General features: G+C 37.1%; 1 protein-coding gene across 2 annotated transcripts in view; it reads right to left on the bottom strand.

Moving 5' to 3' along the window:
- The window catches only part of fhl1a (four and a half LIM domains 1a), a 47,959-nt gene extending 21,822 nt beyond the window's left edge, over nt 1-26,137 (bottom strand). The window contains exons 1-5 of one of the 2 annotated variants that reach the window (XM_042492755.2): nt 26,119-26,137; nt 25,600-25,699; nt 13,612-13,793; nt 12,547-12,724; nt 10,650-10,819 (exon numbers count right to left, since the gene is read on the bottom strand). In XM_042492755.2, the coding sequence (XP_042348689.1) occupies nt 10,650-10,819; nt 12,547-12,724; nt 13,612-13,767 (504 nt within the window). In that variant the 5' untranslated portion in view covers nt 13,768-13,793; nt 25,600-25,699; nt 26,119-26,137. Of the gene's footprint in view, nt 1-10,649; nt 10,820-12,546; nt 12,725-13,611; nt 13,794-17,026; nt 17,179-25,599; nt 25,700-26,118 lie in introns of those variants that run through there. The other variant, XM_042492754.2, reaches the window with a different exon arrangement.
- Nucleotides 26,138-27,977: the final 1,840 nt, after the last annotated feature.

Genomic DNA, 27,977 nt, shown 5'->3' with positions numbered 1-27,977 from the left:
AACCGGAAACACCATGATTTAGCATGTCGAAAAAATGACCCAAAAAGCAAGGCTATAGTATGGCAAAAATGTCCAAAAATGGCATATCCCAAAAACAGCTGAAAACAGCTTAAAACAACATTAAATAGTGTGCTGAAACATGCCATAGCATTCAAACTTGCAAAAACAGCCATAAACACCATGATTTAGCATGTCGAAAAAATGACCGAAAAAGCAAGGCTATAGTATGGCAAAAATGTCCAAAAATGGCACGTCCCAAAAACAGCTGAAAACAGCTTAAAAACACATTAAATAGCGTGCTGAAACACGCCATAGCATTCAAACTTGCAAAAACAGCCATAAACACGATGATTTGTTATGTCGAAAAATGACCCAAAAAGCAAGGCTATAGTATGGCAAAATGTCCAAGAATGGCATATCCCAAAACAGGCTGAAAACAGCTTAAAACAACATTAAATAGCATGCTGAAACACGCCATAGCACAGAAACTTGCAAAACATCCTAAAACAGCATAATTTGGCATGTCGAAAAAATGACCCAAAAAGCAAGGCTATAGTATGGCAAAAATGTCCAAAAATGGCATATCCCAAAAAAGGCTGAAAACAGCTTAAAACAACATTAAATAGCATGCTGAAACATGCCATAGCATTCAAAGTTGCAAAAACAACCGGAAACACCATGATTTAGCATGTCGAAAAAATGACCCAAAAAGCAAGGCTATAGTATGGCAAAAATGTCCAAAAATGGCACGTCCCAAAAACAGCTGAAAACAGCTTAATAACACATTAAATAGCGTGCTGAAACACGCCATAGCATTCAAACTTGCAAAAACAGCCATAAACACGATGATTTGTTATGTCGAAAAAATGACCCAAAAAGCAAGGCTATAGTATGGCAAAAATGTCCAAAAATGGCATTTCCCAAAAACAGCTGAAAAGAGCTTATAACAACATTAAATAGCATGCTGAAACACGCCATAGCATTCAAACTTGCAAAACAGCCATAAACACCATAATTTGGCATGTGGAAAAATGACCCCAAAAAGCAAGGCTATAGTATGGCAAAAATGTCCAAAAATGGCATTTCCCAAAAACAGCTGAAAACAGCTTAAAACAACATTAAATAGCATGCTGAAACATGCCATAACACAGAAACGTGCAAAAACAACCTAAATCTCCATAATTTGGCATGTCAAAAAAATGACCTAAAAAGCAAGGCTATAGTATGGCAAAAATGTCCAAAAATGGCATATCCCAAAAACAGCTGAAAACAGCTTAAAACAACATTAAATAGCGTGCTGAAACACGCCATAGCATTCAAACTTGCAAAAACAGCCATAAACACCATAATTTGGCATGTGGAAAAAATGACCCAAAAAGCAAGGCTATAGTATGGCAAAAATGTCCAAAAATGGCATATCCCAAAAACAGCTGAAAACAGCTTAAAACAACATTAAATAGCATGCTGAAACATGCCACAGCATTCAAAGTTGCAAAAACAACCATAAACACCATAATTTGGCATGTGGAAAAAATGACCCCAAAAGCAAGGCTATAGTATGGCAAAAATGTCCAAAATGGCATTTCCCAAAACAGCTGAAAACAGCTTAAAACAACATTAAATAGCATGCTGAAACATGTCATAACACAGAAATGTGCAACAATAGCAAAATCTCCATAATTTGGCATGTCAAAAAAATGACCTAAAAAGCAAGGCTATAGTATGGCAAAAATGTCCAAGAATGGCATTTCCCAAAAACAGCTGAAAACAGCTTAAAAACACATTAAATAGCATGCTGAAACACGCCATAGCATTCAAACTTGCAAAAACAGCCATAAACACCATAATTTGGCATGTGGAAAAAATGACCCAAAAAGCAAGGCTATAGTATGGCAAAAATGTCCAAAAATGGCATATCCCAAAAACAGCTGAAAACAGCTTAAAACAACATTAAATAGCATGCTGAAACACGCCATAGCACAGAAACTTGCAAAAACAACCTAAAACTCCTTAATATGGCATGTCGAAAAACTGACCCAAAAAGCAAGGCTATAGTATGGCAAAAATGTCCAAAAATGGCATATCCCAAAAACAGCTGAAAACAGCTTAAAACAACATTAAATAGCGTGCTGAAACACGCCATAGCATTCAAAGTTGCAAAAACAACCGGAAACACCATGATTTAGCATGTCGAAAAAATGACCCAAAAAGCAAGGCTATAGTATGGCAAAAATGTCCAAAAATGGCACGTCCCAAAAACAGCTGAAAACAGCTTAATAACACATTAAATAGCGTGCTGAAACATGCCATAGCATTAAAACTTGCAAAAACAGCCATAAACACCATAATTTGGCATGTGTAAAAAATGACCCAAAAAGCAAGGCTATAGTATGGCAAAAATGTCCAAAAATGGCATATCCCAAAAACAGCTGAAAACAGCTTAAAACAACATTAAATAGCGTGCTGAAACATGCCATAGCATTCAAACTTGCAAAACAAAGAAACACCATAATTTGGCATGTGGAAAAATGACCCAAAAGCAAGGCTATAGAATGGCAAAAATGTCCAAAAATGGCATTTCCCAAAAACAGCTGAAAACAGCTTAAAACAACATTAAATAGCATGCTGAAACATGTCATAACACAGAAACGTGCAAAAACAACCTAAATCTCCATAATTTGGCATGTCAAAAAAATGACCTAAAAAGCAAGGCTATAGTATGGCAAAAATGTCCAAAAATGGCATATCCCAAAAACAGCTGAAAACAGCTTAAAACAACATTAAATAGCATGCTGAAACACGCCATAGCACAGAAACTTGCAAAAACAACCTAAAACTCCTTAACATGGCATGTCGAAAAACTGACCCAAAAAGCAAGGCTATAGTATGGCAAAAATGTCCAAAAATGGCATATCCCAAAAACAGCTGAAAACAGCTGAAAACAGCTAAAAACAACATTAAATAGCGTGCTGAAACATGCCATAGCATTCAAAGTTGCAAAAACAACCGGAAACACCATGATTTAGCATGTCAAAAAAATGACCCCAAAAGCAAGGCTATAGTATGGCAAAATGTCCAAAATGGCATATCCCAAAAACAGCTGAAAACAGCTTAAAACACATTAAATAGCATGCTGAAACACGCCATAGCATTGAAAGATACAACAATAGCCAAAACACGATGATTTGTTATGTCAAAAAATGACCCAAAAGCAAGGCTATAGTATGGCAAAATGTCCAAAATGGCATTTCCAAAAACAGCTGAAAACAGCTTAATAACACATTAAATAGCGTGCTGAAACACACCATAGCATTCAAACTTGCAAAACAGCCATAAACACCATAATTTGGCATGTGGAAAAATGACCCAAAAGCATGGCTATAGTATGGCAAAAATGTCCAAAAATGGCATATCCCCAAAACAGCTGAAAATAGCTTAAAACAACATTAAATAGCGTGCTGAAACACGCCATAGCATTCAAACTTGCAAAAACAGCCATAAACACCATAATTTGGCATGTCGAAAAAATGACCCCAAAAGCAAGGCTATAGTATGGCAAAAATGTCCAAAAATGGCATATCCCAAAAACAGCTGAAAACAGCTTAAAACAACATTAAATAGCATGCTGAAACATGTCATAACACAGAAACGTGCAAAAACAACCTAAATCTCCATAATTTGGCATGTGGAAAAAATGACCCAAAAAGCAAGGCTATAGTATGGCAAAAATGTCCAAAAATGGCATATCCCAAAAACAGCTGAAAACAGCTTAAAACAACATTAAATAGCATGCTGAAACACGCCATAGCACAGAAACTTGCGAAAACAACCTAAAACTCCTTAATATGGCATGTCGAAAAACTGACCCAAAAAGCAAGGCTATAGTATGGCAAAAATGTCCAAAAATGGCATATCCCAAAAACAGCTGAAAACAGCTGAAAACAGCTAAAAACAACATTAAATAGCGTGCTGAAACATGCCATAGCATTCAAAGTTGCAAAAACAACCGGAAACACCATGATTTAGCATGTCGAAAAAATGACCGAAAAAGCAAGGCTATAGTATGGCAAAAATGTCCAAAAATGGCATATCCCAAAAACAGCTGAAAACAGCTTAAAAACACATTAAATAGCATGCTGAAACACGCCATAGCATTGAAAGATACAACAATAGCCAAAAACACGATGATTTGTTATGTCGAAAAAATGACCCAAAAAGCAAGGCTATAGTATGGCAAAAATGTCCAAAAATGGCATTTCCCAAAAACAGCTGAAAACAGCTTAATAACACATTAAATAGCGTGCTGAAACACGCCATAGCATTCAAACTTGCAAAAACAGCCATAAACACCATAATTTGGCATGTGGAAAAAATGACCCCAAAAGCAAGGCTATAGTATGGCAAAAATGTCCAAAAATGGCATATCCCAAAAACAGCTGAAAACAGCTTAAAACAACATTAAATAGCGTGCTGAAACATGCCATAGCATTCAAACTTGCAAAAACAACCGGAAACACCATAATTTGGCATGTGGAAAAAATGACCCCAAAAGCAAGGCTATAGTATGGCAAAAATGTCCAAAAATGGCATATCCCAAAAACAGCTGAAAACAGCTTAAAACAACATTAAATAGCATGCTGAAACATGTCATAACACAGAAACGTGCAAAAACAACCTAAATCTCCATAATTTGGCATGTCAAAAAAATGACCTAAAAAGCAAGGCTATAGTATGGCAAAAATGTCCAAAAATGGCATATCCCAAAAACAGCTGAAAACAGCTTAAAACAACATTAAATAGCATGCTGAAACACGCCATAGCACAGAAACTTGCGAAAACAACCTAAAACTCCTTAATATGGCATGTCGAAAAACTGACCCAAAAAGCAAGGCTATAGTATGGCAAAAATGTCCAAAAATGGCATATCCCAAAAACAGCTGAAAACAGCTGAAAACAGCTAAAAACAACATTAAATAGCGTGCTGAAACATGCCATAGCATTCAAAGTTGCAAAAACAACCGGAAACACCATGATTTAGCATGTCGAAAAAATGACCCAAAAAGCAAGGCTATAGTATGGCAAAAATGTCCAAAAATGGCATATCCCAAAAACAGCTGAAAACAGCTTAAAAACACATTAAATAGCATGCTGAAACACGCCATAGCATTGAAAGATACAACAATAGCCAAAAACACGATGATTTGTTATGTCGAAAAAATGACCCAAAAAGCAAGGCTATAGTATGGCAAAAATGTCCAAAAATGGCATTTCCCAAAAACAGCTGAAAACAGCTTAAAACAACATTAAATAGCATGCTGAAACATGCCATAACACAGAAACGTGCAAAAACAACCTAAATCTCCATAATTTGGCATGTCAAAAAATGACCTAAAAAGCAAGGCTATAGTATGGCAAAAATGTCCAAGAATGGCATATCCCAAAAACAGCTGAAAACAGCTTAAAAACACATTAAATAGCGTGCTGAAACACGCCATAGCATTCAAACTTGCAAAAACAGCCATAAACACCATAATTTGGCATGTGGAAAAAATGACCCCAAAAGCAAGGCTATAGTATGGCAAAAATGTCCAAAAACTGCATATCCCAAAAACAGCTGAAAACAGCTTAAAACAACATTAAATAGCATGCTGAATGACGCCATAGCACAGAAACTCGCGAAAACAACCTAAAACTCCTTAATATGGCATGTCGAAAAACTGACCCAAAAAGCAAGGCTATAGTATGGCAAAAATGTCCAAAAATGGCATATCCCAAAAACAGCTGAAAACAGCTTAAAAACACATTAAATAGCATGCTGAAACATGCCATAGCATTCAAAGTTGCAAAAACAACCGGAAACACCATGATTTAGCATGTTGAAAAAATGACCCAAAAAGCAAGGCTATAGTATGGCAAAAATGTCCAAAAATGGCATATCCCAAAAACAGCTTAAAACAGCTTAAAAACACATTAAATAGCATGCTGAAACAAGCCATAGCATTGAAAGATACAACAATAGCCAAAAACACCATGATTTGTTATGTCGAAAAAATGACCCAAAAAGCAAGGCTATAGTATGGCAAAAATGTCCAAAAATGGCATATCCCAAAAACAGCTGAAAACAGCTTAAAACAACATTAAATAGCGTGCTGAAACATGCCATAGCATTCAAAGTTGCAAAAACAACCGGAAACACCATAATTTGGCATGTGGAAAAAATGACCCCAAAAGCAAGGCTATAGTATGGCAAAAATGTCCAAAAATGGCATTTCCCAAAAACAGCTGAAAACAGCTTAAAACAACATTAAATAGCATGCTGAAACATGCCATAACACAAGAACGTGCAAAAACAACCTAAATCTCCATAATTTGGCATGTCAAAAAAATGACCTAAAAAGCAAGGCTATAGTATGGCAAAAATGTCCAAAAATGGCATATCCCCAAAACAGCTGAAAATAGCTTAATAACACATTAAATAGCATGCTGAAACATGCCATAGCATTCAAACTTGCAAAAACAGCCATAAACACCATAATTTGGCATGTGTAAAAAATGACCCCAAAAGCAAGGCTATAGTATGGCAAAAATGTCCAAAAATGGCATATCCCAAAAAAGGCTGAAAACAGCTTAAAACAACATTAAATAGCATGCTGAATGACGCCATAGCACAGAAACTTGCAAAAACAGGCGGAAACAGCATAATTTGGCATGTCGAAAAAATGACCCAAAAAGCAAGGCTATAGTATGGCAAAAATGTCCAAAAATGGCATATCCCAAAAACAGCTGAAAACAGCTTAAAAAACACATTAAATAGCGTGCTGAAACACGCCATAGCATTGAAAGATACAACAATAGCAAAAAACACGATGATTTGGTATGACGAAAAAATGACCCAAAAAGCAAGGCTATAGTATGGCAAAAATGGCACATCCCCAAAACAGCTGAAAATAGATTAATAACACATTAAATAGCAAGCTGAAACACGCCATAGCATTGAAAGATACAACAATAGCCAAAAACACGATGATTTGGTATGTCGAAAAAATGACCCAAAAAGCAAGGCTATAGTATGGCAAAAATGTCCAAGAATGGCATGTCCCAAAAACAGCTGAAAACAGCTTAATAACACATTAAATAGCATGCTGAAACACGCCATAGCATTCAAACTTGCAAAAATAGCCATAAACACCATAATTTGGCATGTGGAAAAAATGACCCCAAAAGCAAGGCTATAGTATGGCAAAAATGTCCAAAAATGGCATGTCCCAAAAACAGCTGAAAACAGCTTAAAAACACATTAGATAGCATGCTGAATGACGCCATAGCATTCAAAGTTGCAAAAACAGGCGGAAACACCATGGTTTTGCATGTCGAAAAAATGACCCAAAAAGCAAGGCTATAGTATGGCAAAAATGTCCAAAAATGGCATATCCCAAAAACAGCTGAAAACAGCTTAAAAACACATTAAATAGCATGCTGAAACACGCCATAGCATTGAAAGATACAACAATAGCCAAAAACACGATGATTTGGTATGTCGAAAAAATGACCCAAAAAGCAAGGCTATAGTATGGCAAAAATGTCCAAAAATGGCATATCCCAAAAACAGCTGAAAACAGCTTAAAAACACATTAAATAGCATGCTGAAACACGCCATAGCATTGAAAGATACAACAATAGCCAAAAACACGATGATTTGGTATGTCGAAAAAATGACCCAAAAAGCAAGGCTATAGTATGGCAAAAATGTCCAAGAATGGCATGTCCCAAAAACAGCTGAAAAGAGCTTAAAACAACATTAAATAGAATGCTGAAACACGCCATAGCATTCAAAGTTGCAAAAACAACCGGAAACACCATGATTTAGCATGTCGAAAAAATGACCCAAAAAGCAAGGCTATAGTATGGCAAAAATGTCCAAAAATGGCATATCCCAAAAACAGCTGAAAACAGCTTAAAACAACATTAAATAGCGTGCTGAAACATGCCATAGCATTCAAAGTTGCAAAAACAACCGGAAACACCATAATTTGGCATTTCAAAAAATTGATCTAAAAAGCAAGGCTATAGTAATTCAAAAATGTCCATGAATGGCATGTCCCAAAAACAGCTGAAAACAGCTTAAATATACATTAAATAGCATGCTGAATGACGCTGAATGATAGCATTCAAACTTACAAAAACAGCCATAAACACCATAATTTGGCATGTGGAAAAAATGACCCAAAAAGCAAGGCTTTAGTATGGCAAAAATGTCCAAAAATGGCATATCCCAAAAACAGCTGAAAACAGCTTAATAACACATTAAATAGCGTGCTGAAACATGCCATAGCATTCAAAGTTGCAAAAACAACTGGAAACACCATAATTTGGCATGTCGAAAAAATGACCCCAAAAGCAAGGCTATAGTATGGCAAAAATGTCCAAAAACGGCATGTCTCAAAAACAGCTGAAAACAGCTTAAAAACACATTAAATAGCGTGCTGAAACACGCCATAGCATTCAAACTTGCAAAAACAGCCATAAACACCATAATTTGGCATGTTGAAAAAATGACCCAAAAAGCAAGGCTATAGTATGGCAAAAATGTCCAAAAATGGCATATCCCAAAAACAGCTGAAAACAGCTTAAAACAACATTAAATAGCATGCTGAAACACGCCATAGCACAGAAACTTGCGAAAACAACCTAAAACTCCTTAATATGGCATGTCAAAAAAAAGACAAAAAAGCAAGGCTATAGTATGGCAAAAATGTCCAAGAATGCCATAGCACAGAAACTTGCAAAAACAACCTAAATCTCCTTAATATGGCATGTCGAAAAAATGACAAAAAAGCAAGGCTATAGTATGGTAAAAATGTCCAAGAATGGCATGTCCCAAAAACAGCTGAAAACACCTTAAAACCACATTAAATAGCGTGCTGAATGACTCCATAGCATTGAAAGATACAACAATAACCAAAAACATGATGATTTGGTATGTCGAAAAAATGACCCAAAAAGCAAGGCTATAGTATGGCAAAAATGTCCAAGAATGGCATGTCCCAAAAACAGCTGAAAACAGTTACAAACAAAATTAAATAGCATGCTGAAACATGCCATAGCATTCAAACTTGCAAAAACAGCCGGAAACACCATAAGTTGGCATTTCGAAAAATGAGCCAAAAAGCAAGGCTATAGTATGGCAAAAATGTCCAAAAATGGCATATCCCAAAAACAGCTGAAAACAGCTTAAAAACACATTAAATAGTGTGCTGAAACACGCCATAGCATTCATAGTTGCAAAAACAGCCATAAACACCATAATTTGGCATGTTGAAAAAATGACCCAAAAAGCAAGGCTATAGTATGGCAAAAATGTCCAAAAATGGCATGTCCCAAAAACAGCTGAAAACAGCTTAATAACACATTAAATAGTGTGCTGAAACACGCCATAGCATTCAAACTTGCAAAAACAGCCATAAACACCATAATGTGGCATGTGGAAAAAATGAACCCAAAAGCAAGGCTATAGAATGGCAAAAATGTCAAAAAAAATGACACCTTTTTAATGTTGTACTTTTTAATGGTACGTTTTCAACATGCTAAATTATGACATTTTTGGACTTTTTTGGCCTTTATTTCCACTTTGTATCCTACAACACATTTCTTTAAGGTATTATATGTGGGTTTAAGCCATTTTTTAGAGCTTTCAAAATTTGACTTTTTTCGACATACTATACTAGGGCGTTTTTGGCCATTTTTTCAACATGCTAAATTATGACATTAATATTTTTCGACATATTATGGCATTTTTGGCCATTTTTCTACATGCTAAATTATCACGTTTTTGGACTTTTTGGTCTTCATTCCTACTTTGTATAATATGATGGATCTCTACAAGCTATAGTATGTTGTGCTATATGGTATACTATAATATGTACTATAGCATTTTTGTCATATTTGGGTTATTTTTTAATACGTACTATACCATGACATCTTGTGGACATTTTTGATGACCTACTATACTATCACATTTTGGGGAAATTTTTGACGCTATACTAATCTTACATTTTTGTCACATGTTGGGTCATTCCTGACGACATACTATATTGTGACGTTATGAGGTAATTTTTGACAACATACTATGCAACGATGTTTTTGTCACATTTTTGGTGACATACAATACTTTGTTGTTTTGGGGTAATTTTCGACGATATACTATACTATGACATTTTTGTCTCATTTGGGGTCATTTCTGACAACATAGTATACTAAGACTTTTTTTTCACATTTCCGGTCCATAATATGTTCGGCCTCACTTTGAGCTATTATTATTATACTATAATATTTTATTACGACATTTTTTCATGGTTTTAGATGACATACTCTACTATGAGGTTTTTTCATGATTTTGGATGACTTACTATACTATGACGTTTTTCAAGATTTTGGATGACATACTCTACTATGAGGTTTTTTCATGATTTTGGAAGACATAGTATATTTTGATGTTTTTTCATGATACATATGATATGGAAACAATATTTTCCCTAATGTTTGCACTTCTTTTGTGTGGCCCTGAATCATATGCTAGGTCCCTAAATTGGTACTAAGTCATAAGAGTTTTGAGAACCCTGCTGTAGAAGATACATTATTAGGGCTTGTACCTGCTTGCAGTGGAAGCATTTCTTGGCAAACTTCCTGTCATGGCAGGGAGCACAGTAGATGTCATCTCCTTTGGTAAGAAAGCTCTGTGTGCGGATCGGCTGCTTACATTCAAAGCAGGTGAAGCACTCCTCATGCCACACCTTATGCTTGTACTCCACATTCTGGGATCCTAAAATCACAAATATAAAGATCAGTGTTATGATTTTTAAAATTATTTTCTTCCAGATATATTTAATCAGCTTGTTTCAACTATTAATTGATGTTTTATGTTCTTATGCCTTGTGAAATGTCCATCTTTTTATGGCTGCATCTTTAAAACAAAAATTTTTAAAAATCTTCATTTTATTTGCACAATTTCTTTTATACATTTCTTGGTATCTTTGGGATCCCCACTAGTTGCTTGTTGAGGGATTAATGGATACTGAGTGGCACACACGAGGAAGCCAGCTATTATAGGACCTCTTAGGTAATAATAACCTTTACTCATATGGCACTTAAATCAGTTACACAACGCTTTATACAGAGCAAAACAATTTCACAGAGGTTGAAATGGAGGTCATGTACAGCAAAACAACACTATAAAAAAGCAGATGAAATCAGAAGTGGGAAAAGGTTAAAGATTTTATAAAACGTCAGCCTGTTTCTTTGAAGCCCTTCAAAACTTGGTTTCAGATAATATTTATTTATCTATAAAATTAAATATTTGCAACTTAATGGGCAATAATCCATGTAACAGTTTAAAAAAACACCTCAGTGAATTACTTAGTAAGAAATCCTACTTGAGAACCCACTGTGTGTGCTGTTTGTCTCAATCAGATTTAACTGACAATGTTTGGCAACATGGAAAAACAAAGTTCCTATATGATTATCATTTTGATTCAGGCGTCCTGATTGGCACATATCATATTTTTTCAACTGTGCCTTGCCAGCTTTAAATAAGTAAAAAAGAAAAATACAAAAAAATTTTAAAAAACAAAGTTAAGCAACCAAAAGTGTTCTGATTTTACTTATGTAGAATTACTTTGTTTATCGTAATAAATCAGTGGAGAATATAATGTAGTAATAGTCCAGGGTTCAAGCCACCACAGATTGCTTTTGATCTGGACCTGATCAATGTGGTCTAGATGTAAAAAAAGAAGTGAAATCTTCCTTTTTTGCATTTTCATAACTAAAATAGAGGTTTTTGAGATAAAAAAAAAATGCTACTCTAAAAATTACTGAAACATAGGATTATGATAACCTGCAATGGCCTTTATCATACTGGAGTTTGAGAAGTTTCAATACTGAGCAGGTAGAACCATAGCAAATAGGCAGAAATGGCTGAAAAGACTGAAAATTACTTTACTCTGGCCAAATTTGCACCAGGCCCATGAATATGTTTTGAACTGGTGGCACCCCTTATTGACTGATTTGAAAATAGCATCATTATGAAACATATCCTGTGAGTTTTTTGATGATTGACCTATCTGTTTTGGAGTTAGGTCAAATTGATGTGCTGAGCCAAGCCCTCTAAAGTTCATAATCGTGATCTTCAAAACGCATTGAACAAGCTTTTTATAAAATTTGATAAGCAGAAAATGTTGTACAAACCAGACCTTTTTTTTAAAAAGAAAAAAAAAGTTATGCAGGCTTTAATCATCCTTCACAGTGAAGGATTTATGACTTCTCAAAGTAGCACCCTTATCAGGCTTTTTGGGTTCATTATACTTAAATAGCATTTGCACACAACTTCCAATCATTGGTGAAAGCCATTGCACAGAAATTTGGAAATTTATGAAGAAAAAGTAAATCGGCACAAAAACAACAGGGTTTCCAATGATAGGGTTTCAGCCTTTCTTGCTTGAACCCCTAAAAGAAGGTTTTAACAAAAAAAGTATCACATATTAGCAAACCCACCTGGCATGACCACCTTGTAGCAGCCCTGGCAACGGTTGCCATCCTGAAGAGAGCCACACTTGCCACACATTATCTTGCCATCATCCCTGGCGTTGAACGGTTCGTTGGCCAGCGGCTTGTAGCACTTGGCACAGCGGAAACAGTCCTCATGCCAGTAGCGGTTCTTATGGTGCAGCTCCTGGAATGCAGAGAGGAGGCACAGGGTGAGTCCTCATGCAGACCTTATTAAAGTGGAGTTTTTTTTATTCATCTGCAGACTGAGGCTGACCAGAGTCCAGAACAAGCCCATGTGGCAGGTGTTAAAGTGGAGATGAAGTGAGCTGGGACGTGGTGAGCCATGAAGGAGTTAGGGGACTTAGAGGGTGGAAATGCAATATAAAGACGTGAAGTCCCATTAGCAGTAATTACACATCTTTTCACACATTTAACTGCCTGTGACTGAGTAGTGAGAGAATCTTGGAAGCACCACTGCTGGATGACAGGCAAGCTGAGAGCTCTCTGAACCGATACAAATGGATACATCCAAGTTGTATTTGCATTATTAGTTTAATAACTACTGTAACAATTAAAAAAACATTTTTTAAAGAATTTATAGTATGGTTTAGACTTTTGTGTGTGACTTTTGATCAGTTTTGAAAAGGTTTTAAAGAGAAAATATCATGTTAAGACATAACAGAGTGAATTCTGTGCTAATCTGTGTTCATTATATACTATGGTAACTCCATTTACGCATTCCTTCTTTTTCTTTCACTCCCACTAAGGGTGTCTGGATATTATGTTAATAATACACATATAATAGTATTTTTTAAATAATCGACCTAAATTTCTTTCTGTTCTCACCTTGTCTCTCTCGCTCTCTCTTCACCTCCCTACACATTTCATATACACTTCATATTTTGAGAGTAATCCATTTACCACAAAAGAGAATTAAGGCACAATAAACAAAATCAAAGATTACTTTGAATTACAGTATTTCTCAATTTTCTTTTTTACCGATATCACAATAATAATGTTATCGTGAATCTGATATTGTGCAGCTCTGACACAGACACACTGTGCTTTCACCTTGGCGTCAGCACCGATGGGGCGCTTGCACTCTGCGCATGTGTTGGCACAAAGCTTATTGAAGCACTTGGTGCACACGTGCTTGTCGTCCTTCTTCACATATTTCTTCCCGTGCAGGTTGTCCCGGCAGTAGTAGCAGTCGAAGCGATCAGTCATGGTGGAGGTGAGATAATGCCTGGGACCTGCAGAAACACAACAGACTGTCAGACTTTCACAGCTATTCCCCTCCCTACATGGCTGTATGTTTCCTTTAGACACCAGATGGAGGCAGTGTTGCCTTTTCTATCATCTGCATGCCTCTCCTTTAACAACGTCAGTCAATAAATACATTGATTTATTTAGAATCGACAAGACTGTATAGATGTTTAAAAGTTCTTTACAGAAGCGAAGAAGTAAAGCAACAAAAATCAGCATTTAATGAGTTTGGTGAACAATACAGCTTTACCCAAGGCAGATACTGTAAATCCAACCTCTAAAAACAAATTTGTGCATAAATTTGACCATGTGTATTTTTATAGCTTTTGTTTTTCCTTTAACATCACTGAGACACAGAGCGATGTAGATCTAACAGCGGCATACCAAACTGATGAGAGAAGTGTGAGTGAGGTTAGAAAAGCAGCCCGCAGATGTCTGCTTGTTGTCTGCGTACTGTCTGGCTTGTAGCCTTTTTATCAAGCTCTCCCTGGAAAGCTTATGTCATATTTTTAGACCGTCTGCTTCGTTCCCTTCCCCTTTCATTTTTAAGACCTCCCTTATGAGTCCCTCTCACTCTCTTTATCTCTCTGTCTCTCTCTCATTTGTCTGCATTTTGTCCGGGTCATTTTATTGGCTCTTAGCATAAACACCATGTTGCTTCTTCATTCATCAACATTCCTGCTCCTATCACAGGCGGCGTCCACTGGGAGCTGAAGTTTCCTGGAACAGCTCTGAGGGTGGAGTGTGCGGATGCTTTATCTGCATCACTTTTAGGCTCTCTCACAGGAAGAGCAGCTGAGGAGTGTGTGAACTTTTACAAAAGTGATTTATGTATCATTTTAATCCGATAAGCACAAATGGAGGAAACAATGGGGGGAATGGCAGTTTTGTCCTTGTAGCCATAGCCACAAGGATAATATTTACATAAGGGGACTACAGCTACTTAAGTGGGATGTGGTAAACAGCCGTGCGAAAGAGATGAGCCTCCCGGAGTGTGGTATGTACACCCTGGTGTGTGTGTGTGTGTGTGGATGGATAGCTGGGAGAGGAGTTTCTATCTGCAGCTGTGCTTCGGGGATAAAGAGCTGGACTGAGTCCTCATATGACCCGTTTCACCTCCACTCACCTCCTAAAGCAGGAAAAACCCACCCAGTCCAACAATGTCAAAACACACATACAATGCTCGGGTGTCATTACTGAGCCCAGCCTGCCTAGAGTTTTATTTTGGACTCTCTATTTAAAGCACTTTGACCTTCCAGAGGGGACAAATGGAGAGGGATGCAGAGTGATGACTACTGGAACTACACAGCTATTGTGGCTCCAGTTGAGTCGCGTCCAGTAACTTTAATCTTTTGTTACAGGCAGTGTGACAGCTGCCCCCTGTCAAGCAGGCGTGGTATGTACCGACGCTCAGCTGTGAAGAGGAGCGGAGTATACCACTGTGGTCCCTTTGGGGAGCACTAAAGGTCAATGTGAGACTAGTTTGAGCGGTGAGTCAGAGCAGCGTGAGATGATCAAAGGCATGGCGGCCCCAACAGTATATCAGACAAATCAACAACTAACTTTCTGTTCTCTCTTGAAAAAAGGGCTCCTGCAAAATCAGGCCATTTTAACATAATCATTCATCTTGCTGTGTCATGGTGCTTTGGAGAAAAAAACGCAGTTATAACAAAACAAAAATAATTAAGTACAATGCAAACCCTGGGACAGGATGTTCTTTAGATTTTCTCCAACATTCATCAAAACAAGAGCTCCACAGATTTCTACTACAACACAACATCATTTTAGGTCCGTTTGACTGCAGAAAAATATTTAATTATCCACCCCATGAGGACAAAGGTATTATTGAACTTTAACACTCTCCTAAATCAAATATGCTCTCATATTCAGGTGTCCATTGTAATAAACTTTAAGAAAAAAACAACATAATGTGGTTTCATTTTTATCTAAATAAAAAAGTACTGAAAGAGTTCTCCACAAGCTGAGAAGTGTTGCATTTTAGATTTGGACGTTAAAGCCTTTTAGATTTTATTTTGTATCAAAAGGTTGTTCTGAACAAAAGCTCCAAAAAGCTTTGTGGACCTTTGAGCCTTCATTAAAATGTTCCATCGGGTTACACACTTTATTTTGCAATCCTGCATTGTATAACAAGGCTCCAGATTAACTTTCTACATTAGTTTCACAGAATTCCTAACTTTTCCATTTAGGTGCATCAAAAATATTTAGCAGCAGTAAAATATTTGTGTTCCTTTTTTTGTCAGTTACCTTACAGGTTAGTTGTTTCTTAACAAGGGTCATAAAGATACACATTAGTCACGGTTTGGTTCATACTCCGATTTTAAAGTCACGGCTTGATGTGAGTTCAGTACCACAGAAAAAAAAACAAACGTAAAAGGATAAAGCTGTCCGAGTCAATGTCTTAATCTAAGTGTCTCCTAAAAATGTAGCTCATACTGATTTTAATTCTTGTTTATTGTCCTGATTTTATTTTTGATATTTGTGTATTTTATCTTCTACTTTGGTGACATTTTATGACATTTTATGTTGTGTAATTCTCTTTGTGTGTTAAATGTGTTTTAATGTTTGAAAAGCACTGTGTAACTGTGACTTAGGTAACATTTTGCCCACAGGCATCTTTGGTAAACTATTTTCATTTTCAAGCACTTACCAAGCAAACACTTTCACAAAAGGCAACAGGTCACATCAGGCTATAAAATCAAAAAGCATCTCTTGATATGAAAATGAAAATACTAAACAAGTAGAATTTTAACGGATACAACTTGTGTTAGGGGGAGTTTTACAAATAGTTCCACCTTGTGCTGTTTGGATAACAATAAAACAATGAATCCTTGAACTATTGTCTAATGAAAAACTTAAACTGAAGGATTACGTGTTCTTCAGAGAATTTTCTTTTTTTTCTCAAGCTAAATGAAATGTTTAAATTCACTGTGACAAAACTGAAAACAGTTGTTTTTCTTAGCTCATAAAAAGTGAATGCTATAACAGGAAGGCAATATTTTGTTAAAAATCATTTAATAAATTCACTTTAAATCTAGAACAGTACTTCCTGAGCTCCGAATCGCGGTGTGCCGATAGCAGGTGACAGTTTTCACGATATGCACCTGATTACTGATAGCACATTCAATATCTTATCTTAATAATGTGGCATCCAGCGTCACCACAAGCATCACTTCTTTAAAGTTTTCTTTCTTTTTTTTACCTGAGTGCTTGTAGAAAGTCATGATTCCAGTCAGGAGGAAAAGAGGACAGAGTAAAGAAAGACGATACAGGGACAGGAGGAGACAGTAGCATCCACCGAGGGTCAAGCCCAGAGACCATACGCCTGGTTAAGTTATGGGAGGCTGTATATACCCCTCTGTGACCCAAACACACCCCAAACCCAATGTCCCAATCCAACCTGACCCACCACTCCTTTTTAGGGTATGTATTAGAGAGTATGAGGGATAGATTAGGTGATAGAGATTGGAATCCACTGCTGTAACATCAGAAGGTAAAAAAAAACACAAGCTTTTGAATGCTGGCCATCAGGGACAGCAGATACTCCCACTGCCCTGACACAAAATGCTTTGTTAGAGTGTTCACGACATGTACAGATGACATGCTGGATCACTTAACATCATAACTTAAAGGGATGACTCACAGGAGGAGCGAGGTGAAATTATTGACAGAGCTGAGGGAAACAAAGTGAGTGTTATGTAAGTATCTCTTCTTATATATTTACGTCTGTGTGTGTGTGTGTGTATATAGGCAACATTTATGTCAGATTCTGCCAGAAGACAATGTGGTATGCTTTAAACCAAACTGTAAAGTGGGCCAGGGGAAAATATTTTAGAATGGGAGAAAATGAAATTACTTGCAGTGATTAATTTTTGTCTCAGTTATCTTTTGTTGAATCTTATTCCAAGAGAGAATATTTCTCTTAAAGCTGCAGGAAACACCAGCTGCATTCCTGATTCAAAAGCAAAAAGACATTATAAATACCGCCATTTCTGGAAAATGAATGCTCCAATAGTGAAATGTTTCCCCCATTCATCAGCACTTAATCTACTCAGACTGACAACAGCAATATCTAACAATAAAAAGGACAGTTCCTCCCAAATCAAAAATACATATTTTTCCTCTTAGCTGTGGTGCTATTTATCAGTCTAGGTTGCTTTGGTGTGAGTTGCAGAGTGTTGGAGATATCAGCCATAAAGACGTCTGTCCTCTTTTAAATATAATGGCACTAGATGTCACTTGGCTTGTGATGCTAAAAGAGCCAAAAAAGTACATTCGAAAAAGTCAACAGAAATGTATTTTTCTAGAAATCATCTTAGATAAATCAGTCTAATATCTTCTATACATTATGTTATGTTTTTGGTCTCTGCCACTGTAAAAAAAAAAATAATAATGAATGTAACCACTGTGACATCGCCCATTGGTTTGTGGGCTCTGAAGCCTCGAGTTTGACACTCCGGCCATCGCTATCTTGGAAGACCAAACATCTGACTCCATTGAGGGTCCTTAAGTGCAACCAAACATTAACAAAACTTTTTTAGGTAACCAAATCATCAAAACTGACTTTCATGAGGTAAAAACACGCTGTAATATCGACAGCTTCGCCTGTACTTGTGAATTTGGGGTTACGCTATGGTTATGTTAACACTGCCTAACAGAAGTTGACGTCATGGTAGCAACTTGGTATCAGACAGCACCCACTTTTCACTCAAAACAGCTACGCCCTTAATTATGAATATTTAAAGCCTTAATAAGAGTAAAAGGAATGAGTCGTATAAAATTCACCCCCCATACTTCTGTCATGAAAGTTGAAATTAGCTATAGAGACCAAAACTGTTTGTTTGTTTTTTACCAGGCTGTAAACATGTTTACTTCTGCTGTTAAATTGGGCATTTTAACATGGCTGACTGTAGGGATTACCTCTGTTTTGAAAAATATCTGGCTCTTTAGCTGCTAAATGCTCCACTGTGTTCACCAGCTGATCAGTAACTGTTTGGTGTTGAGCAGATACAGTGGTTGTTTTGAGATTTTATGCTTAATAAACTGCTACGAAAGCATGAGCGTGAACCAAAATAGTAAAATTTGGGGCTGGGAAACTGAAACGAGGAGCTGATAGAAGCTGAAAAGTTCTGTATAGCTGCAGGGAACTACAGAGTCAGATAATCTGTAGGTTTGTCACTACAAGCAACACTTTTTACATTATGCAGTCATTCATCCATCATCATTGTAAACATACTAATTATAGCTGCTTAAAATGCAGTTAAATATTACCATTATATTATTGTCAAATAACAATCATGATCAAACCATTATAACCATCATCATCATCATCATCTATTCTGCAGAGAAGCAAATGCTCCACAGATGGCACTTTACTCTGATTAGTTTGGGCCTTTAGAGTGAGATGAGCTTTTAAAAAAAGACATTTTTGTTCAGAATGGGAACGAGAGGAGACTGAAAACATTGAGAGACTGGAAATTAATTAATTAGACTCATGATACACTTACAGACCTTAGTCAGAAAATCATTATACTTTCCTTGTAAAACTCATCTCTTACCTTATATTAAATAAACATCTTCATATGTCAGACATGAAAAAATCAATACAGTTAACTGTATTGTGTGTGTGTGTGTGTGTGTGTGTGTGTGTGTCTGTAAAGGGCATCTGGCTGTAATTACAGATTTGATTTGGTCCATCACCAGAGAACATAGCACTGAGTTTGTCTTTTTCTGATCTGTCAGACAATTACCCTAAACCCACAAAGACTAATTAATGAACAGGAAGGCGCCGTGATCCTGTCCTTCAAAAACCTCCCCGGTCCACTATGTGCTACAACAGCACATCTGTTCTTCCTCCTCTATGTCTTTACACTCATGTTAACATTTAGATCGCTCTCGTATCAAATGTTTTAACCTCTAACCAGACATTTTGTGTTCTTTCCCTCCATTTAACACCTCTCAGTGTTGCCATAATGCATTTCTCTCTACTTCCATCACTCTCAGACAACTGGATTAATGATGATGACGATGGTCAGCAGAAAAATGATGATGAGGATAATTAGGGCATATATATTATCAATAAATCAACAGTCCAATAATAATGGGCAGCGGCATTCAACAAATAAACAGTGTAAATGCAGAATGCAATGCCAGGGGTTATTTAAAAACTCCACTGTTAACAATTTCAGTTTCCAAAGTCCTACTAGAGCCAGCTGAAGCACAATAAGCATTAGCATCGTCTAAGCAAAGGGAGGTTTTTGAAAGTTATATATATACAGTTTATATATATACACATACAGATAGATAGATAGATAGATAGATAGATAGATAGATAGATAGATAGATAGATAGATAGATAGATAGAAAACAAAATAGCAAACAAAACAGTTTTGTGGTTTAAAATCAAGATCAAACTGGGTATTTTAGGATAAAACATGATGTTTTCCTTACAAAGTGGAGTTTGTGTTGAAACGGCACATTAACTACATACCAGCAACATTAAATTGAAAATTATAAATAAAGAAAGTATCAACATATCTGCTAATTTGTTCTGGCAACGACAACTATTTCCTGTTTTTTTCAATCGATACAAACACTATCCAAAAGTCCAATGATGGTCCCATTTGTTTAACATTTTTAAGCTTGTTTATTTAGCCATTTTCTTCCTGTTTTAACTTTCTGACAGCATTGATATAAAGTACCCGTTCTTTTAACAAACTCTGCTGCATATTCACTTTCTCCTCTGGTGAACTGGTTTTAACTCTTAACAGAGACTGCAGTCCTGACAGACAATACAGCTGGAATGTGGTGCCCAACTCCCCACCTGTCTCCTCCAAAGCCACGCTTTTAATGGAGCAGAAATAACTCCTGATCATCTGGAACAATAAACAAAACTATAAATATACTGTTTCCAAATGAGAGAATCCAGGTTAAAAGCGAAGCTGGCAATGTGTCTAATTTGACACCTCTAAAGAAAAAAAAAACATTATTCAGGCTTTAGACTGGTTGCCACCAATGAAAACATCAGGTCAAACATTATGCTCTCTAACGCACATCATGAATTTTTCCTTAAGTGTTGCCTCTTGGATACGAGCCCATCACCTCTTGCCTCACTAAGTGGTAGATTAGGGTGAAAACAGGAAATGTGGCATGAACTTCATGAACATATGAGAGAAAATCGCTCAGTGCAACTGTAACAAGCGCCCACACTCTCATCACTGTTACCAATGGCAACAAAGGCCTCGTCTCTGTGTCCGAGAGCTCATCTGTCAACATGACCTCTTGCCCTGGACGTCCGTCCATGTGTCTCAGTCACCCTCCAAATCTGGTTAGTGGGCAGACAGAGCAGTGACAGACTGAGCCGCACCATCTCTGTCAGGGGAACGATGACTCACCATACACATACACACCAAAACACAGCGACAAGACGCTCGCTCTCATTAGTCCACACACACAGAGCTGTATTACAGCAGGGACATAAGGTCAGAGAGTGACTGGAGAAATAAGGGTGTGGCTACAAGACCCAGACACAATGAGGTCAAATATGTGTGGACAAAAGGCCAAGAGTTGAGCTCAATCAACACAGTAACACCCCCGTACAACGGATATTGCCTGGAGTGTTGCTAACACACACACAAATTCACACATACAAACACTTTCAGATAAAGCCCTCACTGTAGGCCAGCAAGCACTTCAGCTCTTGTTGGTTTCACATGACCAATGAAATGACTCGAGGAGCCTCTAGACACAGAAAAAGTCCCTCTTGCTCATACATAGAGCAAAATTTTTCAGGGAAGAAGAAATTGTGTTTGAAATCGACTATAGCTTCAGTATTTTTGCAAGAATGGAAAATGTAAAAAGATGCATTCTTTAAGAACAGTGCACATCAGTTTCTGTGTTTTTTTTCCTTATGAATTGCATCTTTCAACCCTCGGGGACTCAAAGTGATACCAAGTTACATTTTGAGCTTGTACATAAAAATGGTCAAAACAAAGAGACATCCTTTTAGCTTCAGCAGTTTTATCATGAGATATTGGTAGCCATTTTAAGCATATATACTTAGGTAAAATTTGGAGTGCAGGACTACAGTAACACAGTAAACTTGCACTGTGGTATTGATACTTTTATAAAATCAAAGTGACAATCTTGAAACTCAACTACTACCAAACTGACATGTAGATTATATGAAAAAAAAATGGATGTAGCCACTATGGCATTACCCATTGGTTTTTGGATCTATGTTTTGAAGCCTTGAGTTTGCAGTTTTGACTGTCTTTAATTTTTGGAGCCAGAATGGACCATATTTGGAGGAATCCAAACAGATTACAAACAAAGTTATATACAAATGCACTGCCCGTACAGTTGTTATAGACACTGAAATTAGCTACAGAGACCAAAACCATTTGTTGCACCAGGTTGAAACATGTTTATTTCTACTGCAAGGTTAGGCATTTTAACATGGGAGTCCATGAGGATTGACTCACTTTTGGAGTTAACCTCAAGTGGCCATTCATTTTTACTTTCCTGTGTTTGCTTCATTTTTCAGTCCTGGAGGTTGCTGTTTGGTCTGAAGACTATAACCTCTGGGGGCAGAATCTAATATTTCAGGGGTTACAGAGTAGTCCACAAATATCCAACCCAAGTCTTCCTATTCCCTATGCCAGTTATTTCGGCCAATCTTTATAAAAATATATCTGCATGCATATAAATTTAAAAAAGCTAATAAAAAGCAAAATCATCCTCAGACGATAGCCGATGGGTTCAGAGAACACATTTCAGCCAGTGTGATACACCTTTTTTTCTCTCTGCATGGTATGTTTACTTACTGGCAACTACTTGGACAACAAACAGAAACCAGAACACTTCAGATACCAAAATATTTTACTGCTGTCTACAGATTCTGCACACGACTGTTTATAGAGATTAAGGATATGAGTGCTTCTTCCACCACTGAGTAAACATCTGAACATATTGGCTTTTTCTCCACTAAGAATGTTACATGAAGAATACAACCATATTAGTCTTTTTTATTCCCTCTTACTGTAGCTCTTTCTCTTTCCTTATTTCTTTCTCACTTTTTTCCTCTTTTATTTACAAAATAATCTTGTGCAATTTAGCTGAGGCTTTTTCTCTGCGCTGAAGAGGGGGAAACTGGAAAGGGACAGCAGGGCAAGACAAGCAGAGAAAATATTGCCTCCACTCAGCTCGCTCAGCCCACACAGACAAACAAGCAGCATTGCCTATTTAGGAGTAGTGCGCTCGGCTGGGGAGAGCACTGCTTCATGTGTTTCATCAACTCGGTCATCTACACTCAGGCACACCCTCTCTCTCTCTTCCTCTCTGCTCCAATTGCAAGAATAAAAGACATGATGAAACTGTCCTCTCAACAAAAGCATGTCTCTGCCTCAATAAACTGCAGGCACCAAAGCACCCAGTCATCTTAGTGTGGCAAATGTCCTGCTGCTGGCCTGACAAAGAGGAGACCTCACAGGCACTGACATACAACAGCTTCATAAAAGTCTGATAAATTATACACCACATACCAGCCTTTGTGAAAAAATAATCTGTAACTGCGCTGCTGGATTTGTACACTGCCTTTGTACTGCTTTTACATCAAACATTTAAAATCAAAAAGAATTCTAAGATAAACACGGCAGCCTTAGAAGTGATTTATAAATTGCTGCACAAAAATAAGCCCTAAAGAAGAAAGTCTTTTACAAGTTTAAAGTGTGTTAATTTATTACTCAGTGAAATAAAAAGTTTTTATGACTTTTGAGGGATGGTGACATCATTCTGGAGCCACAGGGCGGTCCAGTGTGCCAGAAAAAGGACCGTAATCTCCAGGTCTCTTTAATGACATCATCAGGAGAAGGGAAGCTGATGTATGTTTGAACAGTTTCAAGCCGCACACGGTTCCTTTGAGGCTCATTACAATAATAACATCACAACAAACCATCTGATCTACATGTTAAATAGCTAAAGCTCTGACGCAGCACTCCAGCAGCTGTTAGTGACCACTTGTACTGGAGTGCATCACATTGTACGGATTACATACATGGTGAAAATATTAGACACAGTTAACATTATAGCACAATTCAACACAACAGTTCCACTAACAACATCCTCAAAAATGACCCTAGAGTTGAGTCAGCACCTCCTAAAAGTTTCATTATGGGTATACTTATTGCAGAGCTTTTGCACTGGATTTCATCACATGATACGGAGCCTCCTGCTGCTCTATACACTCATCTATGCACACTATGTACTTGACACAGATTGCCACTTTTTTTTTTTTTTAACTTTTTGTTCTTGTGCCCTTGGACCCAAATTGGTGATGAGTGATAGAAGAGGTATTCAGATTTTTTACTCAAGTAGCACTAGCACTCTATATAAAATACTCAGTTACAAGTACAAGTTATAAATTCAAAACTCAACTCAAACTAAAAAAAAAATATTAACAGGTAAGTATTCTTTTAAAATTGTAGCTTTGTTTTTTTTTTAATTTCAACTGCTTTATATAGACAACTTTCTGTGGTTTTGGTTGTAACAGTGCATCATGTTTTATAAAGTAATAGTTTTGTTTGGAAAATTGTAACATGAGTAGTAAGTTTTGGAACTTCACTAAGTACATTTACTAAAGTACTGTACTTAAGTACAAATATTAGGTACTTGTACTTTACTTCACTATTTCTGTTTTCTGCCTCTTCACATCTCAGAGGCAAATGTTGAGCTTTTTACTCAACTACATTTATCTGAAAGCTTAAGTTACTAGATACTTCACAGAATCAAATTTAGAATACAAAATATAATAAATAAATAATTTATGATACTATTAAATCAATAAGAATTTAATGGGGGAAATTCATTAGCTACTCAGTAGTATGCATGGTAATATTTAAAATTAGCTCCGCATGTAGCAGATGCAACATAAAAGTGATGATCACATTATTGCATAAATTATTGTACAAATAATAACATGATATACATTATTCTGAAATGGAACACTCTGCATAATGAGTACTTTTGGTACTTAAAGTATTTAGATGCCAATACATTATACTTGTACACTCTATACTTGAGTAAGATTTAGAATGCAGCGTCATTACTTGTGACATAGTATTTCTATAGTGTGGTATTATTATTCTTACTAAAGTAAAATAACCGAGTACTTCTTTCACTTCTGGTACCTTGAACGTCGTAACTAAAATTAAAACAGTAAAAAGCAGAGTATTTCCCTGTGAAATTAACTGAAGAAGTATGAAGTAGCATCAGATTAAAATACTCAGTTAAGTACCTCAAAATTGCACTTATATACAGTAGTTTCCTAAATGTTCTACCCACTACTGTTAGTCGTTATCAACAACAACGATTTACTGAAATAAAAAGCCTAAAAGTTAATTTCAAAAATATAAATCGTTGAAATGGAGTGGACATATGGAGATGATGCGGAGATCATGCCAAACATAGTGGATCACCTGTTGCGCAGCGCAACACCGCCGCGTGCCTGAAATGGTCAGGTGGACTAAAAGAATTTGGTCGCACATGTAAGTATTTTTCAGTCAGGACCTCTGTGTGTATCTGAGGATGCAACTGACTGAAATGACGTCGGAAAACTCCATCGGACGAGATTTCAGCGGCAATTACGCATCTGACTGTTCTTAAATGGACCAAATAATCGTCTTGTGATAAATTTCCACTTTCTACCTGTTTAATGTCACCTGAAGTGAACTGAGCCTCCTAATCTGAGTGAAGCACAGCTGTGGTTTTTGGACTCACCTCAGCAAAGCGAACAGATGAGACGTCTTTCACTCTCAGTGTGTGCGCGTGTGTGTCCGCTGGGCTTAGCCGCGAGGTAAAATCTGCGGAGGCAGCGCAGCTTTAAAGACAGAGAGCAGAAAAAAAAACTCAGGACATGAGCCAAACCTCTGTAAGCTCCCATAAACAATGACCTCAACCAGGAATTCTCAAGTTCTCTTCGTAAAGTTCTCCCTGGCCAACAAACTCGTGAAGAATATAACTTTTCTGCATCAACGAGCGCAGATACTTAACAATTATCTCTCTGTGTTAGATGCTGTGCGGGATCTCAATTTTTATATTTATCATCCACATTTTAACGTGTCTGCTGCTTACAGAGCAGGACCAACTTGTCAAGTTGACACACTTTTGTCCTTCTTCTGTATTAGCCTCACTTGTCTCCTTCTTTGGTAATGAATAAAGGAATTACATCAAGATGACTCATTCTTTAACCCAAAGTAAATACCTGCAACCTGTAACCCTCAAAGTTAATCCACTTACAATTACAAAAGGATGATGAAATCCCTTAAAGGTGTTCCTTTTATGTAAGACAGATGCCAGCCTTTATATCAACTGTGTCACTGAGACTAAACAGCCATCTGAGCTACATCCAGAGTCTGTCCATGCACCAAGATAAACATCTAAGGTGGAGTGAGGATGCGTTTGTTTGTACCAGCTGAGTCACCAGGAGAAAATGTTGGCATATGTTTCTGCAAACCACAGATAGGTTACATTTATATCTTTTACATGTATCATATCAATGTATTTAAAGTGACATACAAGCTGTCATCAGGAGGTTGGGTTGATGGTGTGTGGCACATCACTGGCCAAGCGTCAGACAGACCACAGTTCAACAAACAACCAGTCGTTGCTGTTTCCAGCAGCTGTTCAGGTCCAAAAAGTGAGTGTTTTTTAGGCACCCATCACTGTTTTTTCTTACATCTTTTAGACCCCAGATGTGTTTGATTTTTAGTGACCCTTAGTTGTTTTTCCAGTAGTTCTTAACCACTCAAAAAAATGATGTTTCTTAGGGAATTGTCATTGAGTTTCGTGCCCATTTTCAGCCCCCAAGCATGGATGTTTTTTAGCAGCCCATGGGTGTTTTGCTGATGGCTTTTCAGCCCTAAAACACAATTGTTTTTAAGGGACCCAATGCTGTTTTTCTGCATCTTTTTAGCCCCTTAATATGTTTGTTTTTTAGCTACACATGGCTGTTTTTCCAGTGCCCCCCCCAAAATGTTTTTAAGGGACCCGTTGCTGTGTTGCCTGCATTTTTTCAGCCCCAAATGTAGCTGAATTATAGTGACCCATGGATGTTTTTCCAGAGACTTTTTAGCCCCAAAATGTTGGCACTTTTAGGGAACTGCCATTGTGTTTCCTGAAGCTTTTAACCCCCGAAATGTATTCTAGTGACCCACGCCTGTTTTTCTAGCTGCTTTTCAGTCTCCAAATGTTGGTGTTTTTAGCGACTCATCGCTGTTTCCTGCAGCTTCTCAGTCCCTAAAAAATGTGAATTTTCGGGAAACATCACTGTTTTTCTAGGGGCGATAGTGCCACAAAGAGCAGTTGTTCTTAACCGAGACATTGCTGTGTTTCCTGCTGGGACAGTGGCACAAAAAACAATTGTTTTGTACAGAGACGTTGCTGCTTTTCAAGCAGGGCTTGTGCCCCCTAAAACCAAGTCTTGTAAGCCAAAACATGATCTTTTCCTAACTACAACCAAGTAGTTCTTGTGCCTAAACCTAACGCCACGTTAACCACAGCATTGTCAAAACATAAAGTTTCAATGTTTCCGCTACATATTATTAAGCAGATGTAACGTATCCATGGTTGCCAAAACATAAAATGGCAACATTTTTTTCTGGTGATTGGGTTGTTTGTACAGATGAAGATGAAAAGGCTTTTAAAGTCATGTCTGCTGTGTTTAAGCACAATCACACCAAAATTTGGCTTCTTATGATCATGCTGTAACAATTGGCTCGCCTTCCTCTACCCATAGAACAAGCATTACTGTACATGACTGTAAAAACAAATTGCTGTTGGTGTAATCAACAAACACAATCAAGGCTGTTGTTACCTTAAATCAACGCTGATGGGAGCCGCATGTTTGGTCTGTGTAGGTTCTTCTGTCATGAACATCTGGCTGGAGATGCATAACTGTGCACATTTGCGAGAGTAAAGACAAGTTATCATTTTATAAAAGGATCATTTCATTAAAAGTAAACAAGAATCCAGTATTTACTCCAAACGCATCAGATAAAATACCTACCTTAAGTTGTTGCTGTAGTACGAATCAAATTCTACTTATAACAAGTATGACTTATTGCTTGATTTAATCACATTATACAGTTTACTGAGTT

The sequence above is a fragment of the Plectropomus leopardus genome, chromosome 8 (genome assembly GCF_026936395.1).
Source record: "Plectropomus leopardus strain MGB_pleo_1.0 chromosome 8, ASM2693639v1, whole genome shotgun sequence".
Classification (NCBI taxonomy): Eukaryota; Metazoa; Chordata; class Actinopteri; order Perciformes; family Serranidae; genus Plectropomus; species Plectropomus leopardus.
This window is presented reverse-complemented; position numbering and strand designations above follow the sequence as displayed.